Raw genomic sequence first — 22,805 nt, forward strand, 5'->3', positions numbered from 1 at the left:
CTGTTGCCGCTATATAAATCCTGTATAATAATAATAATAATAATACATTACATATAAGCAAGCACACTCACCTATGTCCACGCTGCCTTTCTATCCCGTGGATAATATTTCAGGCTGATCTGTGCAGCCGGTGTCCCTGTTCCCGCACCATCATCAAGTCAAAGCTTTTTATACCTTAATGCATTGCCTGCATTAAGGTCAAAACCTACCCACTACCAGTTTTATCCCCATCCCTAAATACTTACCTGACACCTCCACCTATCTACGCTGTCCTGGTTGCAGCACCGCTCCTCTCACAGGAGAAACTAAAAGTGCTGTCAGTCTAACTCCTGTGAGGAGGGAGCGGGGGTGTCTTACTGGCACTGTGTGTGTGTGTACTGACGAACACAAACTGGCTCTCAAGCAGGCACACATGGGTGCCCTCTTAGAACCTGGAGGAAGGTGCAGTAGACAGCGGGGGACTGCCAAAGAGGAAGTAAGTTGCAAAGAGCAGGTAAGTATAACCTCTTTATTATTTTCACACAAAAAATATTATCCTTTAGGTTGGGTTCACATTGGGGCGACAGAAGACATTGCATGTGATTCGCTCTGCACTGCTGTGCAAATCACATGTGATGTCTGTGCGATGTAAATTTAGCCATACAGATTGTATGGCTGAATTTGCATGGCATTCGGACCAAACTCGCGCAGGATCCTTTTTTTGGTCCGCACCAGAATCGGATGGCTTAGGTGTTCACACTTATGCGATCCGATTCCTGTCCGAATTGACAGTTCGCACTGCCATATGCCAACCGATCTGGGGTTGTCATTAACTTTGTATGGACATTCCCAGTGGTTCGCATATGGCAGTGTGAACTGCCTGCGAGTCGGGTGCGATGCCTTAAGCTGGGTTCACTCTAGTGCGATGCCAGACATCACATGTGATTCGTAATCTATTGCAGTGCACATCACATGTGATGTCTGTGTCAGGAATCGCAGGGTTTCCCACATCTCACCAGTGTGAACCATTGTGTGAATCAGGTGTGATGCGGGAACCCACACAGGAATCACAGGGTTTCCCACATCTCACCAGTGTGAACCATTGTGCGATTCAGGTGCGATGCGGGAACCCACACAGGAATCGCAGGGTTTCCCACATCTCACCAGTGTGAACCGGGACTCAAAATTACTTTAATTATATTGTCCAAGATGGAATGCATGACCTCATGCGCCTCATTTTCCTCATGTAAATACAGCATACACTCATCTTTACTCTGGAAAAAAAAAAAAAAAGCCCTCCCCTGAGATCTCATGAGATCATGGGAAGAAAAGTTTTTCTAACAGCAAATTACTCTATTGCTGTACAAGGTAAACATGAGATGAAGCTTCATGTTGCATATGTGCAATATCAGAAGTCTGCACAGCTTAAGGGAAGCTCCAAACAAAAGGGAAAGCTCTGCTTGTCTGTCCTTCCCCCCTCCCCTCCCCTCCTCCCCCTTCCGCTACCTCATTTGGCACCTTTTTGGGGAGAAGGGGGTGCGGGCAGTGGTGTATTTAGGTTTTGTGCTGCCCTAGGCCTGACTAAACCTGGGCACCCCCTAATTTAAATATGACCCACCCCTTCCTGTAAAGGCCACACCCCTTCATGTTTATGACCCGCCCTGTTTTCTGTAAACCACAGACTATAACCGGTTTTTCAGTGCCCATCAGTGCAGCCCCATCAGTTTCCATAAGTTCAGCCTCATCAGTGCAGCCACATTACTGCCCATTAGTGCAGCATATCAGTGCATCATGATCAGTGGCCATCAGTACAGCCTCTTCAGTGGCCATTAGTGCGGCCTATCAGTGCATCATATCAGTGCCCATCAGTGCTGCCTTATCAGTGGCCATCAGCGCAGCCTCATCAGTGGCAGTCATTGCAGCCTCATCGGTGGCCATCAGTGCAGCCCATTAGTGCAGCATATCAATTCAGCCCCATCAGTGAATGCTTATTAGTGCCAACTTTTTTGCTGCCCCCCTGCAAAGTGCCGCCCTAGGCCTGGGCCTTGTTGGCCTAGGCCAAGATACAACACTGGGTGCGGGTACCTGGTTTTGACAGGTACCCAAGTACCCGATCCCACTTCCGGCTCAGTCCGCAGTGGCGCCCCACTCCTTCCCCCACAGCCCGTCCATTCACAGAGCGCAGTGCTCATTTTCATTGGGAAACTGGCTGTGAAGGTACAAGGTTTCACTGCTGGTTTCCCTTAGTCAAAATGGTGGCGCCAGCACCCGATAGCCTATTAAATAATCGGCTTGGGTGAGGAAACCGCTGGATTCCTAGAGAGGTAAGTGCCCTAATATTTAGGCTCCGTTCACATCTAGGCGTTTTGGGGCGTTTTTGGGGCGTTTTTCTGCTCTAGGATCAGCTCTCAAAATGCCCAACAAGACAAATCCTATTCATTTCAATGGCCCCTGTTCACATCTGAGCGTTTTGACGCTGTATACAAAACGCCCAACGCTCAAAAAAGTACATGAGCTTCTTTTTGGGCAGATTACAGGCGTTTTCCATTGATCTCTATTCAATCTAAAAACGCCTGCACAAAAATCGCGGTAAAAATCGCGGTAAAATCGCGGTAAAAAATGCCGCAAAAATCGCGGTAAAATCGCGGTAAAAAACGCGCGAAAAACGCTACGCTCAGGTGTGAATGTAGCCTAAAAGTCAGCAGCTACAGTATTTGTAGCTGCTGAATTAATTTTTTTTTTTCAGGGGGGGGGGGGGGGGCTGGAGATCCTCCTAGTACAGGATCTCTCTGAGGTTTCGTGCACACTAACTTTTTTTAAGCTCCTAGAAGCTGTTATTAGCATTTTTTTTCTGTTCCAAGAAGCTAAATAGTGTTATCCTATGTGTCTATGCACACTATTTTAGGCTATAAGCATTTTTTGAGCTTTAGCTTCTAGGAGAAGTAAAAAAATAGTTTTTGTAGAGTTTCTCCAGCAGAAAAAAAAAGCTGAATGCTCCTAAATGCTCCCAACTGCTTCTAGATGCTACTAAAATGCCACTGAGCCCTGGTTCACATTGATGCTACTTTGTAATCATGCTACTTCACTTGAAGTAGCATGATTTCAAAGTAGCAGGTCAGTGTGATTTCAGGTGCTACTTGAAAGACATCTGTGTGGCTTCATGCACAGATGTCTATTAGGCCCCTTTCCCACTTATGCGACTCGATTTTACCGCGATTTTGCGATGCGATTTTGATGCGATTTTGAAAGCAATGGATATGGCTATATATCTCAAAACGCATTAAAATCGTGCCAAAGTAGTGCAGGAACTACTTTGAAGTTGGTGCGACTTCAAAACGCACTGATATGCATAGGGGCTCATTGGAAATAATGGAAAACTACTTGTCATGCGATTTTGCGGTCCAAAATCGCGGGACAAGTCGCACTAGTGTGAAAGGGTCCTTAAAGTTGCACATAAAATCGGCAAAAGTAGTGCAAAAACGACTTTTGCAAATTGGTGCAGCGCCGCAAAGTTGGCGTCAAACCGATTGGAACAGTGCCATTGCCGGCAATATGCTGCAACTTGTCATGCGACTTCACCTGTCAAATTGCATGACAAATTGCTCCAATGTGAACGAGGGCTTACAACCTTTTTTTTTTCATCTACTGCAAAAATGCTAATAAAATGCTAACGCTCCTAAATGCTCTTCAAAGCTTTTCAATGCTCCTAAAAATGCTACTAGAAGCTGGCACAAAAATGCTATTATCAGCATTTTTCATCCAGCATTCTTTTCTAGCTTATCAAAAAGGCTAGTGTTCCTTATGGTCCTTTCACATGGACGATCTGATCTGTCTGTCAGTTTTTCAGGCGGACCTGATTGGATGCTCCATGCATCCCTATGGGGCAGCGGATGTCAGCAGAGACATCTCCGATCCTGTCCTGTCTGTGAAATCTGGACGGATGGAAACCCTATTTTCCATCCATCTGGAGGATCATCCGATCTTCCTATAAAGGACAGCAGGGAACTGCCACCTCCGTCTCTGTACACAGAGCGGAGACGGGGAGCTGTCATCCCCCTGCTCAGCAGGGATCGGCGGATTGATCCCCCGCTGTGCAGAACGTGCTCCGTTGGGCGTTGCGTCCGTGTGAAAGGGGCCTTATGGCCCGAATACACGATAAGAAAATCGGCCGAAAATTTCCATTCAGCGAGCAATCGGCCAATATTCTACTCGTTAATGCCCAGCCATCAATGAGCGATTTCGATATTGTGAACGAAAAATACCATTTGAAAAACCTGAAAAATTCTGTCGTCTCGTTTGCGAATGAACGATATTCTATACGTTGGTGTTGAGGTCGTTCATTTGAAATCTGTATAACCTCATCTCTCATGCCCGGAAATATTTTTCGATTCGACTGTTTCGATGGTCGGCGGGCAACGGTCGGCCGATATTCGGACCGTGTATGTTGGCAACGTTTTCGACCAACAAATACTTTTTCAAAAGTCGGTGGTCGAATGATCGGGCGATATTCTAATCGTGTATTCAGGCCATTAGGGTCCTTTCACACAGGCTTTCCATCGGCAGACTCCGTTTTGCTCAGCGGTGATCAATCCGCTGATCCCCCATTGAGCAGGCGGATGACAGCTCCGTCTCTGCTTACTTTGCAGAGACGGAGCTGTCAGATCCCCACTCTCCTCTATAGGAGATTGGATAAAAAAGGACCGCCTGTCCGTTTTCAACAGATCTGATCCTCCAGACGGACGGAAAATAGGGTTTGCATCTGTCTGGATTTCACTGACCACATCGGATCAGAGAGCAGAAGGTGTCAGCGGAGATGTCACTGCTGACATCCACTGCTCCATAGAGGTACATGGAGCATCCAATCACGTCCGCCTGAAAAACTGACAGGCGGACCGGATCGTAAAGCCTGTGTGAAAGTGGCTTTAAGGTAGATCCTTCAGTGCCTTCAGGGGAACCAGGAAGTTGACACAAAAAATGTAAGTAAACCGGAAACACATATTATTTTAAATCAGTGATGGATGATTTCACATCAGCATTTGGAGATGTGAAACGTAGTAAAACAGAGAAAACACTTTAAAGCGGTAGTATACTCCGCTTTCTAACTTTTACCTACAGGTAAGTCTATAATAAGGCTTTTCTGTAGGTAAAATGAATATCTCCTAAACCTGCACGGTTTAGGAGATATTTACCCTGCATGCAGCGCTGACACCAAGATACTCCAGACCTTGCCGGAAAGTGAACTTCCACGCATGATGTCATCGCCGCTCCGGCCAATCACAGCGAAGAGAAGCCGAGGGAACATGACAGCTGCCTCAGCGGTGTCTGGGCGACCATGTCGGGGCTTCGTTCTAAGGTAAGTATTTCATAATGTGCTAGTATGCGATGCATACTAGCACATTATGCCATTGTCCTGCAGGGTTTGTTTGTTTTTGGGGGGGGGGGGGGATACTACCGCTTTAAGTGTATGGCACATCAAACAGTCTTTTCAATCTTCCAATTGGACAATAAATCTATTGATAATAGATAACAATTTTGTAAACAAATACTAAATTGTTTTGTATATGGTCATCATAAGATGTCATTTGATCTAGCAGATCCTTCGGTGCCTGTGTAGCACACAACTCACAAACATGTCTAAATAATAAATAATTAAAGGTAAATAAAATAGTGAAGTCTTCTTCTCTAACAATGCCATCACCCAGGTCCTCTATAGTGACATCCCCTCTTCTTAGGTCCCCCCTCTATTCTCTACTCCTCAACAACTGCAGTCCCTGCAGTCCAGCTTCACTCTCCTTCTCCTGCACCATTCTCCCCTCTACCTGGCATTCTTCCTTAGCCGCCCCCCGTTCTATCTGCCGTGCTCCCCCCGTGTCATTTTTCCTCTTTTCAGGAAAGCCCCATCTTTCCCGGGAGTTGGAACTGACCGTACAGCTGTTCCTGAATTGATGCATAGAGCCGGCTGTCTCCCCCTCCGCGTCTCTACGAAGTGGAACAGTCCAAGCCGCAGACTAGATGAGAGTGCTAAATAACCTGTGAGGGCGGTACCAAGTGTTCTGTCAGAAAGGGGGGAGAACGGCTGAATAGCAAAGATCAGCTGCAGAGCGGGGAGAAAGGAAAGAAGGGGAGGGGGGGGGGGCTGTGACAGAGAGGAAAGGGTGCAATGGTTAGGGATTCAGGAGGGGGATGAAGGACACAGAAGACCAGAAAGAGGAAGTGAAGGGAAAAGCAAAAGAAGCACTCTGCGCTTAGTACATAGCATGTGACGGGAATAGGGAAGGTAGGAGAGGGAGGAAGATATTATAGACACAATGCTAGCCCTGTGTAGGAGCCTCCTCGTGAGGAAAAACATTAAGGAGAGACTACAGAGACATGTTATGTAAGAGGAGCTGCAAGGTCAGTGGATGAGAGACACGTCATGAGGGGGAGGCCAGGCCATGAGATAGGACTGAGGAGAAGGATGCTGGTCTTCAGAATACAGAACATCAATTCAGCAGCTGCTACAGAGGGATTGCAATACAGGCTCAGCCATTCTTTCTATAGCACCTGGTCTCATCCTGTACTAATAATAAGTCATAGAAAAGCACCGAGGAATTAGAGGATTTACCCTATTTACTTCCAAGCTGACACATGACAAAAACATGAAAAGGAAACTAGTTTATTTTCAGGGCTCGTGCACACGGAACCTAAAAAAACCCGCTGCGTATATAGGCATTGTGGGATTTTTCAGCCTGTAAAAGCACCTCTATGTAAGTCACATGTATGTACACATGTACAGTAAAACCTTGAATTGAGACTAACTTGGTTTGAGAGCCTTTTGCAAGACAAGCCAAATTTTTAAATACATTTTGACTTGATAAACAAGTGATGCCTTGATATACAAGTAGCATCATGTCACAACTATGAGTATAACCACTTGCCGACCGTCAGCAGTACATATACTGTGGCAGGTCGGCTCTGTCCCACAAAATGACGTAACTGTACGTCGCTTCGCGGGACCGCGAGTTGGGGCACAACGTGCGTGCGCCCATCCTCCACAGGGGAAGCTGATCTGTCAGTCCGGCGTCGTGATTGGTACCGGGTACCCAAGATCGCTCCCCGTGGAGACAGACCACGGCAGACTGCTGTTCTGTCAGCAATGATCACAGGTATCCTGTGTTCTTCCATCTGCCGCAGGGGAAGCTGATCTGTGGGTCCGGCTGCCGCGATTGCTACCGGGTACCCAAGATCGCTCCCCGTGGAGACAGACCACGGCAGACTGCTGTTCTGTCAGCAATGATCATAGGTATCCTGTGTTCCTCCATCCGCCACAGGGGAAGCTGATCTGTCAGTCCGGCGTCGTGATTGGTACCGGGTACCCAAGATCGCTCCCCGTGGAGACAGACCACGGCAGACTGCTGTTCTGTCAGCAATGATCACAGGTATCCTGTGTTCCTACATCCGCCACAGGGGAAGCTGATCTGTGGGTCCGGCCACCGCGATTGCCACCGGGCACCCGAGATCGCTCCCCGTGGAGACAGACCACAACAGACTGCTGTTCTGTCAGAAATAATCACAGGTATCCTGTGTTCCTCCATCTGCCACAGGGGAAGCTGATCTGTGGGTCCGGCTGCCACGATTGCTACCGGGTACCCAAAATAGCTCCCCGTGGAGACAGACCACGGCAGACTGCTGTTCTGTCAGAAATGATCACAGGTATCCTGTGTTCCTCCATCTGCCACAGGGGAAGCTGATCTGTGGGTCCGGCTGCCGCAATTGCCACCGGGCACCCAAGATCGCTCCCCGTGGAGACAGACCACAGCAGACTGCTGTTCTGTCAGAAATGATCACAGGTATCCTGTGTTCCTCCATCCGCCACAGGGGAAGCTGATCTGTGGGCCTGGCCGCTGCGATTGCTATCAGGTACCCAAGATCGCTCCCCGTGGAGACTGACCACGGCAGACTGCTGTTCTGTCAGCAATGATCACAGGTTTCCTGTGTTCCTCCTATTTAGGAACACAGGTCCCTGTGTTCATTCCATAAAGCCATCCCCCACACAGTTAGAAAGAACCCCCCAAGGAACACATTTAACTCTTTGATCGCCCCTGGTGTTAAACCCTTCCCTGCCAGTGTCATTAGTACAGTAACAGTGCATATTTTAAGCACTGATTACTGTAGTAATGTCAATGGTCCCACTCAAAAGTGTCAGAATTTTATATAGCAGAAAGTGAAAAATATTGTTTTTTTTTTCAGAATTGTCGCTCTTTTTTTGTTTATAGCACAAAAAATAAAAAATTGCAGAGGTGATGAAATACCACCAAAAGAAAGCTCTATTTGTGGGAAAAAAAGGTCATCGACTTTCTTTTTGTACAGTGTCGCACGGCCACACAATTGTCAGTTAAAGTAACGCAGTGCCGAATTGCAAAAAATGGCCTGGTCATTAAGGGGGGAAACCTTCCGGTCCAGAAGAGAGGTGCCTCTAAGTTTAGCAATATGGTTACATTTAAAGCAATTGTAAAGTCTCGTTTTTTTTTTTTTTTAAAACAAACATGTTATACTTAAAGCGGAAGTATACTCCGCCATTAAACTTTTACCTACAGGTAAGCCTATAATAAGGCTTACCTGTAGGTGAAATGAATATCTCCTAAACCTGCACAGTTTAGGAGATATTCGCCCTGCATGCAGCCGTTGACAGCAGCCGAGCATGCGCTCTGAAGGTCGGGCAGGCCTTCAGAGCTCTTTGCGGCTCCCGGCTCACGCATGCATGGGAGTGACATCATCGCGGCTCCGGCCACTCACAGCACCAGAGCCGCCGAACTCGGAAGAGACAGCTCCCTCAGCGTTGTCCAGACAGCTGTGTCGGGGCTTTGTTCTAAGGTAAATATTTCATAATGGGCTAGTATGCGATGCATACTAGTTCATTATGCCTCTGTCTTGCAGGTTTTTTTTTTTTTTAATGTTGTGAGGATACAACCGCTTTAACTCCTCTGTGTAGTTGGTTTTGCACAGAGTGGCCCGTATCCTCCTCTCCTCAGGTCCCTCTTTGCTGCTCATGGCCCCTCCCTCCTATCGAGTGCCCCCACAGCAAGCAGTTTGCAATGGGGGCACCTGAGCCAAGCTGCAGCTCCGTGTGTCCATTCAGATATGGAGCTGCCATTCGGTCCTGCCCCTCTCTCTCGTGATTGGCTCACTGACTTTGATTGACAGCCGCAGAAACCAATGACGCCGCGGCTGTATCTCAGCCAATCAGGGGGGAGAGTCCCGGACAGCTAGGGGACTCGTGGACATCGCTGGACAGAGAGGGGGCACAGGTAAGTATTAGGGGGTGCTAGGGAGGCTGCTACACATAGAAGTTTTTTATCTTACTGCATTCTAAAAAAAACCTTCATGCCCTTACAACTCCTTTAATGAAGGTACAACATTTAGCAACTCACATGGCTGATGAACAAAATAGGCACATTTTAGTATGCAGGCATCAAGGGTAAAGCTACCCACATAGATAATCCTTTGCACCGCCATCAACGTCATCCCTTCCACGCTGCGCTCCATGTGTGATTCAAGCCTCACTTTCAGATAGCTCTACTGCAGGGTAGTCTTCACGGTAATGATTACAGACTGACAGCAGTGAGAGCGGGCGGTGCGGAGGACGGTCTTTGTGAACAGCTTTACCCCTGATGTTTGCATACTTAGATGTGCCGGTTTTAATCAACCATGTGAATTGCTAAATGTTTTACCTTTATTAAATGTAACCATATTGCTACACTTGGAGGCGCCTCTTTTCTCTTTTATTACACTGTAGCTCCTGCTGGATTTTGCTTCCAATCCCTTGTGGAGGCTGCCATCAGTGGATGGACATTTTATGGTTACAAAACCTATCACATTGCTATAATCTTTTTAAATGTACTATAAACTGAAAGACTTTTGGAAAAATGGTTGTGGAACGAATCATCTGTGTTTCTATTGTTTCTTTTGGGGAAATTAGCTTTGATATACATGTGCTTTGTATTACAAGCATGTTATCGGAATGAATTATGCTTGCAATCCAAAGTTTTACTGTATTTATTACAAGTGCTTACATAGCGCCATTGATTTACACTGTGCTTTACATATACACTCACCAGCTACTTTATTATGTATACCTGTTCAACACAAATTGCTAATCAGCCAATCACATGGCAGCAACAAGCATCTAGACATGGCAAAGACGACTAGCTGAAATTCAAACCAAGCATCAAAATAGGGATTACGGTGACTTTGAAGATAAGAAGAAACGGCCGCCACATCACTGGAGTTCCAAATGCCTTTATTAAGGTATCCAAGGTGGCACAACAAAACACCAACCAGTCCAGGTAGACGCGTTTTACACAGTGTAACTGTGCTTAATTATTACACAGACATGTCACACTGATACTTTGAACATGGCATGGTTGTTGGTGCTAGACAAGCTGGTCTTAGTATTTCAAAAACTGCTGATCTACTGTGATTTGCATGCATAAACTATCTCTTGGGTTTACAGAGAATGGTCCGAAAAAAAGAAAATATCCAGTGAGAGACATTTGTGTTGACAAAAATGCCTTGTTGATGTCAGAGGAGAATGAGCAGCCTGGTTCAAGATGATAGAAAGGCAACAGTAACTCAAATAACTACTTGTTACAACCAAGGTATAAAGAATACCATCTCTGAACGCACAACACATCAAACCTTGAAGAAGATGGGCTACAGAAGCAGAAGACCACACCGGATGCCACTCCTGTCAGCCAATAACAGCAAAATTGAGGCTATAATTCACACAGGCTCACCAAAATTGGAAAATAGATGATTTGAAAAAAAAACATTGCCTGGTCTCATGAGTCTTGATTTCAGCTGCGACATTCAGATGGTAGGGTCAGAGATTGGCCTAAACAACGTGAAAGTATGGATCCATCCTGCTTATATCAACAGTTCAGGCTGGTGGTGGTTGTGTAATAGTGTAGGGGATATTTTCTTGGCACACTTAGGGGCCCTTTAGGCTGTCTACCTATGACGTAAACAAGGCAGACCGCCGTTATGTCACAGATGAACACAGGGATCCTGTGTTCCCTTCTATTTAGGAACACGGGTCTCTGTGTTCATCTACTGAGTACATCTCCCACTCAGTTAGAAAGCACTCCCTAGAGGCACACTTAACACTTTGATCGCTCCTGGTGTTAACCCCTTTCACTGCCAGTGTCATTAGTACAGTAACAGTGCATATTTTTTAGCACTGATTGCTGTAGTATTGTCACTTTTCCCCTCAAAAGTGCCAGTTAGGTGTCCAATCTGCCCGCCGCAATGTCGCAGTCCAGCTAAAAACTGCTGATCGCCACCATTACTAGCAAAATTAAATAAAAATGACATAAATCTATCCCCTAGTTTGTAGACACGATAACTTTTGTGCAAACCAATCAATATACACTTATTGGAATTTTTTTTTACCAAAAATATGTGGCAGAATACATATTATCCTAAATTGATGAAAAAAATGGATTTTTGTCTTACCGTAAAATCCTTTTCTCTGATGATCATTGATGGACACAGCTCCATATCTTCTTGAATCTTGACCCTTGTTTATGCTGCCCCCTACAGGAGTAGGACGCTAGGCGGAAAAAAGTTTGACTACACCTATAGGGCAGTCCCAGGGGGTATACTCCTACTTCCTGCTACAAGTCTTCAGTTTTGTAACAAGCAGTCTCAGAAGAACATATAACCCAACTCAATAGAGGGGTGGGTGCTCAATTAACATTAGAGAAAAGTATTTTACGGTAAGACAAAAATCTAGTTTTCTCTTTCGTTCATTGACAGACACAGCTCCATATCTTATTGACCCTTGGGACGTCCCAAAGCAGTGTCAACATGAGGGGTGGGAAGAAAACAGCAAAAAATGCATACTTCCCAAAGGCTAAACGTAGCAAAACAGGTAAAATAGGAGCTCAACCAGGAAACAACTGGAGCTCAACTGACAAAAAAACTACACCCTCAAAGAGAACTAATCCTCTCCAACAGCAGCCTGCAAAACCTTGCGGCCAAAGGCAGCATCCGCAGATGCCAACACATCTCCCATATAAGCACCCTTGTAGAATGCGCCTTAACAGGGAAAGGAGGAACATGACCCTTAATGGAATAGGCCTGCAACACCGTCTGCCTGATCCATATGGAAATGGTTGCAGCAGACTCAGTCAGCCCCTTACGGAGTCCATCCTTAAGGACAAACAGGGAATCCGATTGTCGGAACGACTCAGTCGCTGCCAAGTACACACTGATTGCCCGAACCACATCCAAAAAATGTGAGGCAATCTCTTTAGGGTGCTTAGGCTTAGGACACAAGGAAGGCAACACAATGTCTTCATTTAAATGGAAACCAAAGACGACCTTAGGAAGGAATGACTGGCAGGGAGGAAGCACCACTTTATCGCCGTGAACCACTAAGTAAGGTGGATGACACGACAAAGCTGCCAGCTCGGACACCCTACATGCAGAAGAAAAAAAGCCACCAAGAAGACTACCTTCTGGGACAATGTAAACAGAGAAATCTCGCCAATATTTACCAACGGGGTTACTGAAGAACCGACGGCACCAAGTTGAGATCCCAAGAGGGCAATGGAGACCGCAGCGGGGGAGCCAAGTGATGAACCCCCTGAACAAAGGTGCAAACTAAAGAATGCATAGCCAAAAGACATTGAAAGAAACCCACCAAGGCCGAACCTGGCCCTTGATGGTACCCGAGGCCAGACGCTGCTCAACACTTTTTTGGAGGAAAGCCAAACTCCGCGTCACTGAAAAGGAGTGGAGGTGAACCCCAAGAGATTCACACTCGCAAAGAACGCTCTTTTGTGATGGTAAATCTTCCTAAAAGTAGATTTACTAGCTTGCAGCAGCGTGGGAATTACCGATTCAGACAACCCTCTATCCTTCAGCACCAGGCTTTAAGCCAAGCCAAGCCGTAAGCCAGCGACTGAAAGGCAAGATGGAAGATTGGCCCATGGGCCAACAGATCTCCTCCAAGAGGAAGTCTCCAAGGAGCATCGGCGAACAACCGTATTAGATCTGCGTACCAAGACCGGCAAGGCCAGTCTGGTGGCACTAGGATGGATGTAATCCCTTCTGCCTCGAACCTACGCAGGAATCTTGGCAGAATTTCTAGAAGAGAAAAGACGTATTGCAGATAATACTGGCCCCAAAGGAGCCACAAGTGCATCTGTGACATCGGCTAGAAGATCCCGAGACCTTGCCACAAATCTAGGCACCTTCCTGTTGAGACAAGAGACCAACAGGACCACCTCAGGAGTCCCCTATGGGAGACACAACTGATGAACCACCTCTGGAGGAAATGTCCAGTATATCAATCAATCAGACCAACAGGACCACCTTAGGAGTCCCCTATGGGAGACACAACTGATGAACCACCTCTGGAGGAAATGTCCAGTATATCAATCGATAGTCTGGATTCTTCCAAAGTCCAGACCCCCTGAGCAAAATCCGTGCCAAAAAACACCACCCCACTCAGACAGGTTGGTATCCGTGGTGACCACAATCCAGTACAGAGGACAGAAGATTTTCCCTGTCGAAGCACCAGAGAGCGAAGCCACCGAATCAGAGACCCTCTTGTACCCCGGCTCAACAGGATCAGATCGTCTAACTGCTGGACAACAGGAGCGAAATTCATCCTGCAGATTTTAGAGTTTGTCCCATGGGAGGAACACGCTGGCTGGGGCGGAGTCCAAACCAGACCCAGATAGTTCAAATAGGTGGACAGAACCAGAGCCAGTACCTGGAAATTTTATTTCCAACCAAACTCCTGCAGAGTCCGCACAGTAATCTCCTGGTTGTCCTTTAGAGCAGTTGGAGACTCTGCTTGCAGAAGAAAATCATCCAGGTACTCCAGTACCGCAGTCCCCTGCTGGCGCAACAATGCCAACACCGGGGCCAGCACACTGTGAAGACCCGAGGAGCCGAGACAAGACCTCTTGATAATGCTCCTCACCCATGGCAAGCGGAGGAGGCGTGGATGACCGACATATATTGGAATATGGTTAAGCATCCTTGATATCGGTAGAGGCCAGAAGATCCCCCTGATGTAGGGAAGCCACTACCTTACGAATGGACTCCATTCTGAACATCTGCACCTACACAAGCGTTTCAGAGCTTTGAGGTCCAATATTGGACGTACCTTTCTTTCCTTCCTGGGACCTGTAAACAGGTTTGAATAAAACCCATTAAATTAAAAAAACGTTCCGATTCCGAAACCAGAACAATCATCCCTTGTAGTAGCAAGTCCTACATCGCCCCGAAGAGACCTAGCAGGAGGTCTTGGGATAAACGCAGGTAGGAAGGAAACAACCTCTCTGGAGGATAAAACCGAAACTCGATTTTGTAGCCAGACCGAAGCAGCTCATTGACCCACCTGTCTTGAATCAGGGAGGTCCATGGGTCCAGAAGGACCCACTCTCGGCTACCAGACCAGGTCCTATGGGAACCTCCGGAGACTTACAGACTTGGATCCATTGTCTTGAAAACCTGCTTAATGATATCATCCAGGGAGGATCCGAACGGGTGATCCCCCACAAAGGGAAGATCAGATAAGGCCTGAAAATGAATTTCTCAGATGGTTGAAGGTGCAATTGCCAACATCCCTTATTTTACTTTTTATATATGTAAAGGTATCTCCTCTTCGAATGGGATTTTTAAGGCAATTTTACAACAATATGTATCATAGATCATAAAATATTAGAAATTGCCAAAGAAGTGGTATTCCCCAACTACTGCTTATTGCATTCCATGGTGATTGCTACAACCAAGGATGGTTCCCAGTAGGTGGGGGTATCCAACACGTTTCGAATTGAACATCAATAGCTTCTTCATCAGGGATATTATATCCACTTCTGCAACATAGAATAAGTTATTTCAAAAGATACAAGTGTATAAAAGTTCACTTTCCATTGAGAACAAATATATGCAATATGCTGAGCTTTATTTCAATGCTCTCTAGGCTTTCAAGGGAGTGCCCTGTTATCTCTCTGGAGCCACAATCACACCACGTAGGGCCGCTGGATATTTGTCCAAAAAAGGAAGTTGACCCCTTCACTAAAAAAATATTTAATAAATAAAACACTCATGTAATAAAGTACTAACCCTACCGGTCCATTTGAGGGGATTAAAAACATCTTGAGACAGGCAATTAATGTCTAAACCACTGGCAACAAAAGTGAGTACACCCCTAAGTGAACATGTCCAAATTGGGCCCAATTAGCCATTTTACCTCCCCAGTGTCATGCGACTCGTTAGTGTTACAAGGTCTCAAGTGTGAATGGGGAGCAGGTGTGTTAAATTTGGTGTTATCACTCTCACTCTCTCATACTGGTCACTGTAAGTTCAACATGGCACCTCATGGCAAAGAACTCCCTGAGGATCTGAAAAAAAGAATTGTTGCTCTACATAAAGATGGCCTAGGCTATAAGAAGATTGCCAAGACCCTGATACTGAGTTGCAGCACGGTGGCCCGCAAACAGTTTGCTGAAGGCAAGCAGACTAAGGACATGGATTACTGGCCATTAATGTCTAAACCACTGGCAACACAACTGAGTACACCCCTAAGTGAAAATGTCCTAATTGAGCCCACCTTGCCATTTCACTCCCCGGTGTCATGTGAATGGGGAGCAGGTGTATTCAATTTGGTGGTATCGCTCTCACTATTTCATACTGGTCACTGGAAAGTTCAACATGGCACCTCATGGCAAAGAACTCTCTGAGGATCTGAAAAAAAGAATTGTTGCTCTACATAAAGATGGTCTAGGCTATAAGAAGACTGCCAAGACCCTGAAACTGAGCTGCAGGACGGTGGCCAAGACCATGTAGCAGTTTAACAGGACAGGTTCCACTCAGAACAGGCCTCGCCAAGGTCAAACAAAGAGGTTGAGTGCATGTGCTCAGCGTCATATCCAGAGATTGTCTTTGGAAAATAGATGTATGAGTGCTGCCAGCATTGCTGCAGAGGTTGAAGGGGTGAAGGGCCAGCCTGTCAGTGCTCAGACCATATGCAGCACACTGCATCCAATTGGTCTGCATGGCTGTTGTCCCAGAAGGAAGCCTCTTCTAAAGATGATGCACAAGAAAGCCTGCAAACAGTTTGCTGAAGACAAGCAGACTAAGGACATGGATTACTGGAACCATGTCCTGTGTTCTGATGAGACCAAGATAAACTTATTTGGTTCAGATGGTGTCAACCGTGTGTGGTGGCAACCAGGTGAGGAGTGCAAAAACAAGTGTGTCTTGCCTACAGTCAAGCATGGTGGTGGGAGTGTCATGGTCTGCGGCTGCATAGGTGCTGCCGGCACTGGGGAGCTACAGTTCATTGAGGGAACAATGAATGCCAACATGTACTGTGAGCATGATCCCCTCCCTGGGCCGCAGGGCAGTATTCCAACATAATAATTACCCCAAACACACCTTCAAGGTGACCACTGCCTTGCTAAAGAAGCTGAGGGTAAAGGTGATGGACTGGCCAAGCATGTCTCCAGACCTAAACCATATTGAGTTTCTGTGGGGCATCCTCAAACGGAAGGTGGAGGAGCGCAAGGTCTCTAACATTCACCAACTCTGTGATGTCGTCATGGAGGAATGGAAGAGGGCTCCAATGGCAACCTGTGAAGCTCTGGTGAACTCAATGCCCGAGAGGGTTAAGGCAGTGCTGGAAAATAATGGTGGCCACACAAAATATTGACACTTTGGGCCTAATTTAAACTTTTTTCTTAGGGGTGTACTCATTTTTGTTGCCAGCGGTTTAGACATTAATGACTGTGTTACAAAAATTAGATATAGGCAGGTTCTTGCGTTTAAAATAACACAGATCCTGCTCTCACAGAAAATATGTGATAAATGCAGGTGAATAAATCAAAACACTTATTATTTTAAAGCTGCGGCTTAAAAAATAAAATTGAACAAATAATAGTGAATATATCACCCAGCTAGCCGCGCATATCATACAAAAAATGTATGCACACAAATATTCTCGTGATATAAAAACATGCACCAAATATAATTAAACAGATCAGTGCACAAAATCACTCCAAGTGTTATAAGAAAACAAATATTGAAGCAAATACACAGTCCACATCCAATGCGTTGTGCTCCTAAAAGCTTGGTGACAAATAAATAGTGATATTAGGTGATCGGATGAAATGGGTTATGTGCTGAATAAAGGAACAACGAAAGATCCACCACCTCCGTGCTTGCACACCCCTCAGCTAGGCAACTCACCCAACTTTATTGCCCACCAACTTCATGGATGAGGCTAATAGTGCAAAGTATCAAATGTTGCAGTCAGGGCAATTACACTTCAGATGTCTCCTTTAGAACAGCCTTTCTTTTCTCATATACATACAAAGGAAAAAAGCTCCACTAGTGTATCACCACTTTAAACTTTTTATTTTAGAAATAAAACCTCACATGATTGCACGTACAAACTAAACACAGCTTCAGCGCATAAAACATATAGAAGGGGTTTAGGTGCTCTCATTGGTCCTACCGCCTCCACGATGATATAGTAGACCTCCGGGAGTCACAGCCGTTCACCCGACCAATCCTTCCGGTATATCGTGTGGCCACACGCTGACCCGTTTCGTCACTTCCTGAAGTGATACTTTGCGCTATTAGCCTCATCCATGAAGATGGTGGGCAATAAAGTGGGGTGAGTTGCCTAGCTGAGGGGTGTGCAAGAACGAAGGTGGTGGATCTTTTGGTGTTTCTTTATTCAGCACGCAACCCATTTCATCCGATCACCTGATATCACTATTGATTTGTCACCAAGCTTTTTGGAGCACAACACATTGGATGTGGACTGTGTATTTGCTTCAATATTTGTTTTCTTATAACACTTGGAGTGATTTTGTGCACTGATTTGTTTAATTATATTTGGTGCATGTTTTTATATCACGAGAATTATTTGTGTGCATACATTTTTTGTATGATATGCGTGGCTAGCTGGTTTATATATTCACTATTAATTACTGTGTGTTGAGTTATTTTGAGGGGACAGCAAATTTGCACTGTTATACAAGCTGTACACTCACTATTTTACATTGTAGCAAAATGTAATTTCTTCAGTGTTGTCACATGAAAAAATATAATAAAATATTTACAAAAATGTGAGGGGTGTACTCACTTTTGTGAGATACTGCACATTAGAAGCACTACTGTAATATTATGCATCTTACAGTAGCTATCCCATTATAATGTTACAGCAGCTATACGTCAACATTACATTTCTCAGAAACACATTTTGTAATAAAAAATCACGCAACAGCACCATTACAATATTACATTTCACAACAGAACCATTATAATGTGCAATAGCAGCCCCATTATAATTTTAATCTCATTGTCCGTCCATTGTATTTAGCAAAACATACAAAAAAAAGAATGATGTTTAAATTGAGTTTCCCTACCCCCTTTAAAAATATGTGGTTCCCCAGGTACCAACCCCCCACATGAATAAGGGATACATACCCCTACTCATTCACAAATAAGATAAATGATAAACACACCATACATTTTGAAAAGTTTTGAGGAGTGGGTACTCGATTTTGACAGGCACCTGCTCCCACTTCAGTTCTGACCACCTAGCGGTCGGGAATCGAAGTTCCCCCCCTCCCCTGCAGTCTACTGGGACACTGACAGGTCCCAGAAGATTACATCCACCATTCACGATGCGCATGCACAATGGGCACCCGGCTGTGAAGCCGCAAGCTGTGTACAGAGATGTATAGTAACTAAGTAGAACTACTTCACTACTGTACTTAAAGCGGAGTTCCGGGCACAGAAAAAAATTTTCAGTGAACATACCCCCAGGACAGTCAGGGCTAGTACATTCCACAATGGCTAGCCTCTGATCTGTCCCCGTTCGCACTTACCTGCCAGAAGAAATACTCACATAAAATTTCTTCCACAGCGTTGCCATCTCTCTTGTGGGCACCTGAAGCCGGCGCGATCCTCTTCTGCGTCTTCTTCCGCGTCCTCTTGTCCCAGAATGCGCCTGCACCGGCCCCTCTCGTCACTTCCGGTGCTGCGCCGCATTCCTCCACAGCTTCTGGGCATGCCCCGGAAGTGACGAGCGGGGCCGGTGCCGTTGCATTGATTCCTGGGAGCGATGACGTTCAGCTCCCAGGAATCAGTGCAAGCCAGGAAGTGACGGCGGAGCCGCGGCACAGAGGGAGGAAGTGAAGAATAGGTGAGTATATTCGATCTCCAATTACAAGGTGAGTAAAAAAAAAAAACCTAACTATCCAATTCCTTTTCAGGTTATGGGGACAAGCGGACGGGCACAAAAAAAAAAGATCGATTTTGTGCCCGGAACTCCGCTTTAAGTCCTGAAAGGCAGTATCTGTACTTTCTTAGAGTAGAATTTTTTTCTCCTACTTCCACTTTTACTTCACTACATTTTTTCAATGATTTCAATACTTCTACTCCGATATTTTTTTTTTTTTGTGCTGCATAGTTACTCGTTACAATTATAAAAATGACCACTGCCAGAACAGTAGATGGCAGGTTTCATGAAGCTCAAAACGTGTATTATCAGCGCATACGAAAATAAAAGCTACTGTATGTATAAATAAAAGCTGCATTTGAAATAATAAAAAACAATATGATGTTCAAACTTTTGACTTCTTTCTTTAATAACTGCATAACACAGTACTTGTACTTTTACTTTCAGTACTTGAGTAGCATTTTTTTTTCAAAACTACTGGTACTTTTACTTTCAGTACTTGAGTAGCAAAATTTTTAAAAAAACTACTTGCAATACTTAAGTACAAAAAATGTTGAATACTTTAGTACTTCTACTCAAGTCACTTTTTGATCGAGCACTTCCACTTCTACTCAAGTCACTTTTTGATCGAGCACTTGTACTTTTACTCAAGTATGGGTTTCAAGTACTTTATACAACTCTGGCTGTGTATCATAGCCGGGTGCCCATAGTGAAGATACTGGCTCTGAGGCAAGAAAACAGCGGGTGACACCGACTGGGGTGAGCAAACCACTGTATCGTGGGACAGGTAAGTGGCTGCTTTTTAAAAGTCAGCAGCTGCAGTTTTTGTACCTGCTGACTTTTTTTTTCCACAGGAGACTGGATTTCTGCTTTAAAAAAGAGACCTGAAAGAGTGTTACCCATCAAAAAAAAAAAAAAAAACACCATTGGAGGTTTTGCTCAGCAGAACCCACTGCTTTCAAAATATACTGACCAGTGGCTGCAGCTCAACCAACACAAAATAAAAATGAAGACACAACCATACAATCCTATTTCCACGCAGTTGATCCAGAGGAAGATGAAAAAACCCAGCAAAGCATGATCCAATTTGCTACAGTAGGGGAAAAATTCCTTCCTGATCCTCTGAGAGGCAATGGGATATTCCCTGGATTAACTTTACCTATAAATATAAGTACCCATTTATATTATTTACATCTAGGAAAGAATCCAGATCTTTTTTAAAGCAATCTAGTGAGCTGGCCAGAACCACCTCTTAAAACCACCCAAATGCGATATAATACAGCCCCTAACACACACACAGAAAAAGTACACAAACCTTCCAAAAATATAAAACATGCACAGCCAAAGCACACCCAGCCAATGCATGCACTATCATATAATACACAGAGAGCTCATTGGGGTTGCTTTACTAAAACTGGAGAGTGCAAAATCTAGTGCAGCTTTTCATGGTACCCAATCAGCTTCTAACTTTAGCTTGTTCAATTAACCTTTGACCAAAAAACCTGGAAGCTGATTGCTTTCAATGCAGAGCTACACCAGATATTGCACTCTCCAGTTTTAGTAAATCAAGCCCAATGTGTATCACCACTTAGGCCCCTTTCACACAGACCGTTCAGATCCGCCTGTCCGTTTTTTTGGCGGATCTGAACGGTCCCCCCATGCATCTCTATGGGGGATCGGATGTCAGTGGAGACAAGTCTGCTGACATCCGATCCGATCCGTCAAATCTGGACGGATGGAAACCCTATTTTCCATCCGTCCAGCGGATCGGATCGGATGGGATCGGATGAGAACGGACCGACGGTCCGTTCCCATCCGATTTCCCCCATAGAGATGCATGGGGAACTGACAGCTGTGTCTCCGCACACAGCGCAGAGACACAGCTGTCATCCTGCTGCTCAGCGGGGGATCGGCAGCTCGATCCCCCGCTGAGAAAAACGGAATCCGTCTGACGGACGGAGTGTGTGAAAGGAGCCTTAGGCTCCATGCACACTAGAGGTTTCTTTTAAGCTAAAAAAACCACTTGACAAAATACGGGATAAAAAAATAGCTTTCGTAGTAGCGTTTTAGGAGCGTTTTATAGTGTTAGAGTTTTATCAGCATTTTTTGCAGTTCCTTTAAAAAAAAAGGAAGAGAAAAGCTCAAAAAAATGCTATTAGTAGCGTTTAGGAGCATTTTAGCAGTGTTTAGGAGCATTTCTGCTGGAAAAATGCTCCAAGAAACTCTACAAAAACATTTTTTTCTGCTCCTATACACTGAAGCTCAAAAAACACTAATAGCCTAAAGTAATGTGCATGGGCACATAGGATAACACTATTTAGCTTCTAGGAGCCCTTATAAAATTCTAGTGTGCATGGAGCCTTATAGTAGAACTGTAGGCAAAACCTTTTTTTTTTTTTTTTCATTTTGGATAGAATTACAGTATAACCCCTGCCAGTTTATTTTCACTATCTGTGTTCCATTTGTGTGGGATGATTTACCTTCACTTTCTGTCCCATAGTCAAAACAGGAAGTGAGAGAAAATCCCTGCACATTACGGGAATTCCAAATACAAAAAACACAGCAACACCAGTATAAGTGCTGATTAGGGTTGAGCGAACACCTAGATGTCCGTGTTCGACGGGTTCGGCCGAACTTTAAAAAAAAGTCCGGGTCCGTGTCCCGGACTTTTACCGAACTTTTCCCGGACACCGAACCCCATTGAAGTCAATGGGGACCCGAACTTTAAGGCACTAAAATGGCTCTAAAACACCAAAGGAAAGGGCTAGAGTGCTGCAAATGGCAGCAAAACGTAATTAAGAGCATGGCAAGTGCTCTGCAAACAAATGTGGATAGGGAAATAACTTAAAACAACAAAAAAAAAACAGAAAAATAAAACAATGTTCTTCTTCATCTCTGAAGGACGAGGCCCATATGGAGTAGGAGGGAGGTTGAGGTGGTGGTGGATGTGGCGGTGACATAGGCGTGCGCACAGGGTGTGCTGGGTGTGCCTGGGCACACCCTAATCACCTAGGGCACATAGCATTGCCAGTGAGGAGATGGGAAAGATCTCCCTGGGACCTGCTCTGCTCTATTTCTCCTTGCCTACAGGTACATGGCCCCGATACATTACTCTCCCTGCTGGCAAACACATGCATGTGTATTTCAACTTTGGGGTGCACACCTTAATGCAATAGGCTGCGCACACCTATGGGCGGTGTAGGTGGAAGCGGCGGTGGAGGAGGACCAGGGCCGGATTAACAGCATCATGGGCTTGGTGCTGAGGATTTTGAAGGGCCTTAAGGGCCGTGCCTTGCCATGCACCCAGAGGAGGAAGGGTGCAGCCATGCATGCCTAATTCAACATGGGATGCTGTCTCTGAAGCCCATAAACACATCCATGCATCGCCAACTGTCCCTCCTTGTCCGGCCTTCACGCTGTGTGGGGAGGTTCTGAGGGTGCTGCCTGGGGAAGCGAGCATAGAAGCCAGACTTCTGTGTTTACAAGTGACAGAAGAGCGGTAACAGTGAATATGGCCAACCCGGGGCCTATATAAAAGGTAGGGGCCTGGAGCTGCAGCTCCAATAGCCCCTAC

At 45.4% G+C, this 22,805-nt stretch overlaps 1 protein-coding gene across 5 annotated transcripts in view; it reads right to left on the reverse strand.

The window, feature by feature from the left end:
• AMPD2 (adenosine monophosphate deaminase 2) overlaps positions 1 to 22,805 on the reverse strand; it is a 262,492-nt gene that overhangs the window by 188,719 nt on the left and 50,968 nt on the right. The window contains exon 1 of one of the 5 annotated variants that reach the window (XM_082246182.1): positions 5,909 to 6,121. The exons of 2 other annotated variants lie outside the window; for them this stretch is intronic. In XM_082246182.1, the coding sequence (XP_082102308.1) occupies positions 5,909 to 5,930 (22 nt within the window). In that variant the 5' untranslated portion in view covers positions 5,931 to 6,121. 2 more of the 5 variants (XM_082246184.1, XM_082246183.1) reach the window with 2 other exon arrangements.

The sequence above is a fragment of the Pelophylax lessonae genome, assembly GCF_965119305.1.
Source record: "Pelophylax lessonae genome assembly, chromosome: 2".
In the NCBI taxonomy this organism is placed as follows: Eukaryota; Metazoa; Chordata; class Amphibia; order Anura; family Ranidae; genus Pelophylax; species Pelophylax lessonae.